This window comes from Callithrix jacchus, chromosome 22 (assembly GCF_049354715.1).
Source record: "Callithrix jacchus isolate 240 chromosome 22, calJac240_pri, whole genome shotgun sequence".
NCBI lineage: Eukaryota > Metazoa > Chordata > Mammalia > Primates > Cebidae > Callithrix > Callithrix jacchus.
The window spans coordinates 31515661-31522715 of record NC_133523.1 but is presented as its reverse complement, the minus strand read 5'-3'; the positions used below and the strand labels follow the sequence as shown (position 1 = coordinate 31522715).

Genomic DNA, 7055 nt, shown 5'->3' with positions numbered 1-7055 from the left:
TGGCACCTGCCCCCTGCCACAGCCCCAGTCTGCCATGCCACCCATGCTGTGGCTGCTGCTCCAGGTTGCTGCCCCAGCGCTGGGGTTCTACTTTTCCATCAGCTGCCCCAGCGGTAACCAGTGCCAACAGGCCCTCCTCTCCGGCAATGATATTCTCTTGTACTGCAACTCCTCGGGGGCACACTGGTACTACTTATTCACACGAGGCGAGAAGGGCACGCTCACCAGCCTCACCAATATTTCCAATATGGAAATAATGCCTGAGGGCAGCCTTCTCATTAAAGATCCATTGCCCTCCCAGACGGGTCTCTACCACTGCTGGAACAACAATGATCGCCAAGTGGTGCAGTATGAGATTGACTTCCAGGATGTCGCCACCCTGCATGTAACACACAAGGGCCTGGGTCAGAGACCCCTGGAGAACCAGACCCTGCATCTGGGCGGCGAAGAACTCATTTTTACCCGGTGGGAGCCCTGGCAGGACTGCAACCACTGCGAGGGGCCTGGCGAGCGTAAGCGCCTGGGGTACTGCTATATTGAGGAGCATCTGGAGGAAGCCATGCCCTGCTGGCTCTATCTGGGAGACGTGCAGGTGTGGTCCAGCCGCTTGCGGCCTGAGCTGCAGGTGGAGGCCTGCCACGTCCAGTGCACCAACAACACACAGTTAAAGATGAATTACGTCATTTTTGACAGCTTCAGGCTTGATGAGGAGACAGAATTTGTGTGGCTCAGCTGTCCCTTAGGATCCATCTACAGGTGATGGAATCCCTGCCTCTGGCCCCTAGCTAGGTTCTTCCGGTCGGGGGATCCTTCATGGTAATATGTGCAGAGGGGCGAGGGGGTGTTCTATGCAGGTCAGCCCTGCAGTGGTCATCAGGACAGTGCCAGGTCCTGTCTTAAACAGTCCAAGGGGGAGACAGCCCAGGGGGTGCGAGCAGGGATGCAAGAAACCCAGGCAGAAGGATGGGGCTGTGATGGGGAAAGCGCAGGAAGCTTAGGGGCTCCAACAGGCCCCTGCCTCATCTGGGAAGGTCAGAGGAGACCCTGGAGGAGAGGCTGGTGCCCCCAGGGCTTCCCATCAAGGTCTGCCTCCCAGAACTGACACTCGTCTTCTTGCTTCCTGCCAGGAGCCAAGGAAAATCCCTCCTTCCTCTACTCTTCCCCAATCCACCTGCCACTTAATAAGAAATGCAGGCCACGCATGGTGGCTCATGCCTGTAATCGTAGCAGTTTGGGAGGCCGAGGCAGGCAGATCACCTGAGGTCGGGAGTTCGAGACCAGCCTGGCCAACATGGTGAAACCCCGTCTCTAGTAAAAATACAAAAATTAGGCAGGCGTGGTGGCAGGTGCCTATAATCCCAGCTACTCAGGAGGCTGAGGCAGGAGAATCACTCTAACCTGGGAGGCAGAGGTTCCAGTGAGCTGAGATCATGCCACTGCACTCCAGCCTAGGCGACAGAGCAAGACTCTGTCTCAAAAAAAAAAGAAAAAGAAAAACACAATTCCGAAGTGCAGGAAAGTGGATGTGAACCCTCTTGCCATCTATTCAGGGGCACCTACTCCATACCACTTGCCACAAAAGGAGCTCCGGAGTGCAAGTCGCAGGGACCTTGAGATAGGAATAGAGGGAGGTCGCTGTGGAATCTAAGGAGGCCCATGGGGTGGCATTTCTCATATTTCTCGTGAGGTTTCTGTATGGGGGCTCTGGACTCAGCCAGGCTTGGGTTTCAATCTCAACTCTGCCAGTTTCCAGCTGCGCAACTTTGGCCTCAGTTTCCTCATCTGTGGAATGGGGTTGTCTTAGATTCCTAGGGCTGCCGTAACAAAGCACCACAAACTGTGCGGCTTAAAACAACAGAAATTTGCCAGGCATGGTGGCTCATGCCTGTAATCCCAGCAGTTTGGGAGGCTAAGGCAGGCAGATTGCTTAAGGTCAGGAGTTTGAGACCAGCCTGGCCAACATAGTGAAACCCCCATCTCTACTAAAAATACAAAAATTATCCAGGACGTGGTGTTGGGCACCTGCAATCTCAGTAACTCAGGAGGCTGAGGCACAACAATAGCTTGAACCCAAGACGGAGAGTTTGCAGTGAGGGGAGATTGCACCACTGCACTCCAGCCTGGGCAACAGTGTGAGACTCCCACTAAAAAAAAGAAAGAAAGAAAGAAAACCTCAAAAATTCATTGTCTCATCCTTCTGGAGGCTGGGAGTCTGAAACCAAGGTGTCAGTAGAACCATGCTCCTTCTGAGTCCCTCCGAGTGGCTCCCTCCCCTTTTCCTGGCTTCTGGATGCAGTCAGAGATGCCCAGCTTCTCTGGCTTGTGGCTGCTTCTCTCAATGCCCATCATCACTTGGCATTCTTCCTGGTGTCTATGTCCCTGTGTCTTTTCTCCTTTTCTTTCTCTTATTTATTTATTTATTTTGAGATAGAGTCTCGCTCTGTCTCCCAGGCTGGAGTGCCATGTCGTGATCTCAGCTCATTACAACCTCCGCCTCCTGGGTTCAAACAATTCTCCTGTCTTAGCCTCCTGAGTAGCTGGGATTACAAGCATATGCCACCATGCCCGGCTAATTTTTTATTTTTAGTAGAGATGGGGTTTCACCATGTTGATCAGGCTGGTCTCGAACTCCTGACCTCAAATGATCCACCCGCCTTGGCCTCCCAAAGTGTTGGGATTGCAGGTGTGCGGCATCACGCCTGGCCTTCTCCTTTTCGTAAAAGGACACCAGTCAGACTGGACTGAGGGACCACCTACTCCAATATGATCTCATCTTAGCTGATGATATCTGCAACGACCCAATTTCCAAATAACGTTACATTCTGCGGTTCTGGGAAGGGCATGCGTTTTGGGGGCCACTATCCAACTCAGTGCAGAGGTCTTGCTAGCCCCTGGCCACATGGGGTCATTGGGATGTGTCAGGGGCTAAAGACTGTAGAGTGCTTGCCCCAGCATCCAATAAAAAGTTCCACACTGTACCTACCTGGGAGCACATGCTTTTATGATATTGTCTGTGGAGTATCCTCTCTGTTCTTCTGCCACGATGGGTGTGTCAGTGCCTGATTCATTTCTCCACTAAACACGTGTTCACTGCTCATTTATATGCCAAGCTTCATTCTAGGGACCTGGGAAACAGTGAAGAACACAACCAACAGAGATCCCTGCCCTTGTGGCACCTAAATACATAGTTTATTGTTATTGTTATTACTGAGACAGGGTCTTTCTCTGTCACCCTGGCTGGAGTGCAGTGGTGCAATCACAGCTCACTGCAGCCTCAATTCCCCGGGCTCAGGTGATTCTCCCATCTCAGCCTCCACAGTAGCTGGGACTATAGGCATGCACCACCACGCTTGGCTAAGATTTTAAGTTTTGTAGAGATGAGGTCTCACTCTATTGCCCAGGCTGGGCTCAAACTCCTGGGCTCAGGCCATCCTCTTGCCTTTGCCTCTGAAAATGCTGAGATTACAGGTGTGAGCCACTAAATCTGGTCTAGAGTCATTTTTAGATGAGGAAATGGAAGCTCAAGAGCTGGAGGCATTTGCCCAGGTTACCCAGCCAGTAAGGGGTGGGGCCCGTAAGGGGTGGAGCCCTGGGGAGCCCCAGCTGCACCGCCCCCACCCCATGGTTGACAGCTGCACAGTGCTTGGTGGGCTGGTGGGCTGCGGGGAGGGCGGTGCTTTATTTTCTGTTCCCCAGGGAGAAGGGTGCTGCTGTCTCCACCTCCCTTCACACGTCAGTCCCTCGTTTCTCCCTGGGCCCTGCACCTGACCTTGTCCTCCTCGCAGGCCTGTCAACTGGCGTGCCAATGACACCCCCCTGACGTGGGAGAGCCAGCTCTCCGGCCGGTACTTCACCACCTTCCTGGACCCCTCCACCGGCGGCAGGCAGCTGCAGGTCTTCCAGCCGGCCATCTACAGGTGCTTCGTGCAGCAGGAGCTCGTGGCCCAGTTCAACCCCACCGCCAACCCGGAGACGCTGGAGGCTCAGTGGAGAGAGAACGAGGCCCAGTGGCAAGAGGCAAGGAAGACCCCACGGGGCAGGGCAGACTTCGTGCTTAAGGGGCTAAAGCTGGTGCTGCTCGTGGGCACCATCCTGGCCCTGCTGGGGGCGCTGCTCAAGTTCATCCGCCCTTCCCCAGGCAGGAAAAGCATACTGGTGCTGATGGTGAAATAAAGTGAGCCCCCCACCCCCGGGTGCACAAGTGGACCCGACCGGTGGTTCCCTCCTAGCCACAGCCACCCCTTCTGTTGCCCCCGCCGCCGGCCCACCCACACCTTGCTCTGAGATCCATGAACCAGGACAGACCTGCAGCCACAGCCCAGGGTGACCGGGCTCTTCCCTGGGTCGGGTCCTGATCTGTTAACTCATTAGTAATTTCCATTCCACAGATGAGAAAACTGAGACTGGGGATTCCAGTTGAAACCAGGTTGCCTGGCCCAAGCCCCATATTCTTCAGAGGGAGGGAGAGATGGAACAAGGCCATTGTCCTCACTCACCCCATTCTCCCGACAGCAAGGTGGGGGATGTGAGCAGGGCACCCCAGCCCCCCAGATCTGCACCAGGCCCTGCCGTCTTTCCCTGCCCATCTCTTGCCCACCCATCCTCCCCACTGTGCCCAGGCCTTCAGGCCCAGCCACCACTCCCCAAGTCAGAGGCACTGCTAGATACGTGCCACTTTTCCCAGCTCTTGCAGTGAAGTGAGGCCCCTCAGACACTTGGAAGGGGAGACCAGCCCTTCTGCCGGTACAAGGCGCCAGGCCCAGCTCAGCCAGGAATCACCAGGCCTGGCTGTTCCCAGAAATCATACGCAGTTCAGCAGAATGCAAGAGTGAAAACTAATGCATGCCATTAAAATTCATTGCCATAACAGTGCAATGAAGCCATGACTGGACAGATATGAAACTCCCAGAACAGAACCTCTGTCCCCAGGACAGGGCAGGGCTCACCCCTCGTGTACCAGACCCTGTTGCAAAAAACACTTAGGGTTGTGGTTGTGTTGCAAAAAACACTTAGGGCACATGTGGTGCCCAGATGCTCAGAGATTCCTGCAGAATGAGGGAGCATTTGCTGAGAACTAAAGAGGCCTCCCTGGGAACCAGAGGTAGACAATAATAATGATAATCGTAGCAAATATTTGGTGTGGTCAAAACTCAAACCCTTCATAAGTGCTATGTCCCCACAGTCACCCATGAGGCTGGTGCTACTGTTAACCTTGTTTTGCAGCTGAGAACATCAAGACTCAGAAGCAGCTGGGTGAGGTGGTTCATGCCTATAAGCCCAGCACTTTGGGAGGCCGAGGTGGGAGGATCACGAGGTCAGAAGTTCAAGACCAGCCTGGCCGAGATGATGAAACCCTGTCTCTACTAAAAATACAAAAATTAGCCGAGTGTAGTGGTGTGCTCCTGTAGTCCCAGCTACTTGGGAGGCTGAGGCAGTAGAATCGCTTGAACCCAGGAGGTGGAGGTTGTAGTGGGTTAAGATCATGTCACGGCACTCCAGCCTGGGCTACAGAGCAAAACTCTGTAAAAAAAAAAAAAGCCTCAAGCTTTAAGCAACTTGCCTGAAGTCACACAGTGAGCATGGGAAGGGGCAGTGGTCAGACCTGTAGTGCCCACCCCAGCTCCCAGGGAGCCCCCCCTCAATGCCTGTGCCCATAGAAGCCCCCACTGTGTGGTAGCTGGAGGTGGAACAGGGAGAGCCAAGCACAGTCCCACACCCGGGGGTTTGTTCTACACAGCACTGAAGTCTCACAACCCACTGTCAGTGCCCCAGTGCTCCGAGGCTGTCAGAGCAGCCCCTAAGGTGACCCCAGTGACTTCCTACTTCCTGGTGTCCATGCCTTGTATGATCCCCTCCCTTCCAGTGGGGACCAGACCTGTGACCTGGCATCTAACCAATGGCACACAGTAAAGGTGTCGAGCTGCCACTCCCTAGCTTGGCTTATGTTATCTAAGACTCTGTCTTAGCGGACCAGAGGGAGGGAGGCTTGCTGGCTTGATGAAGTAAGCAGCCAAACTGAGGAAGCCCACCACATAATAGGGAGCTATGGGCAGCCTCCAGGAGATGGAAGTGCCCTCTAGGACCTAAGCCAGGCCCACAGTTGACAGCCAGCAAAAGGCCAGGGCCCTCAGTCACACAGCCAGAGGAAAATGAACTCTGCCAATAATCCGGATGAATTCAAGCAGATTCATCCCCAGTCAAGCCTCCAGATGAAAGTGCAGCCACTCTGTGTCTGACGGCAGCCTTCTGAGACCTCAGAGTAGGACTTAGCTACTCTGAGTCCAGTGTGCCTGGACTCCTGATCCACAGAAAATGTGAGATCACAGACCCATGTTGTTTTAAGTCATTTAATTTCTGGCAATCTGTTTTGCAGCTACAGACAACAAATACATGCACCCATATCCCTGGAAGGTCCTGGAAGTCTCCTGCAGCTTTAGCAGTCGTGGGCATGGTTCCAGTGGGTGCCAGGGGCTTCCTAAGTCATACCAGAAGGCTGCTGGGCCACTCGTGGAGCAGGCTGGAAGCTGGGCAGTTGATGCCCCAGGAGCAGTCCTTAACCTCGAGGGACAGGAGTGGGAGCACCCAGCTTCCTCACCCCTCTAAGGCACACTCTACACATCCTCTTGGAGGTCCCCAGGGGTAACATTCACAGGTGCTGGGGATTAGAGTGACATCTTTGGGAAGCAGTATTCAGCCCACCCAAGCAGTTGCTGGCACAGGCAGCATATATCAGGGCTCTGGGGGTGGGTGTCTTCTTGGTGCATGGACATCAAGGAGGTCACCAGGGCCAGATTGTATGGGACCCTGTGGGCCAGGGTAACGGCTGTGGGCTTTGAGATGAAATGGGAGCCATGGAAGGGTTTTGAGCAGTGGAGAGACATGACCTGATGTCCACTTAAAATGGTGATTCTCCTGAGATCAGGAGTTCGAGACCAGCCTGGCCAACATGGAGAAACCCCATCTCTACTCAAAATACAAACATTAGCTAGGCGTTGGGGCAGGCACCTGTAACTCCAGCTACTTGGGAGGCTGAGGCAGGAGAATCGCTCAAACCA

At 54.2% G+C, this 7055-nt stretch overlaps 1 protein-coding gene across 1 annotated transcript; it reads left to right on the top strand.

Annotated features, from left to right (window-relative positions):
* Nucleotides 1-26: 26 nt before the first annotated feature.
* LOC100385920 (protein FAM187B) lies at nt 27-4234 on the top strand. Its single transcript, XM_002762010.6, has 2 exons — nt 27-756; nt 3786-4234. Exons 1-2 carry the CDS (start codon nt 35-37, stop codon nt 4171-4173), a joined length of 1110 nt encoding a protein of 369 aa, XP_002762056.1. The 5' UTR covers nt 27-34; the 3' UTR covers nt 4174-4234.
* Nucleotides 4235-7055: the final 2821 nt, after the last annotated feature.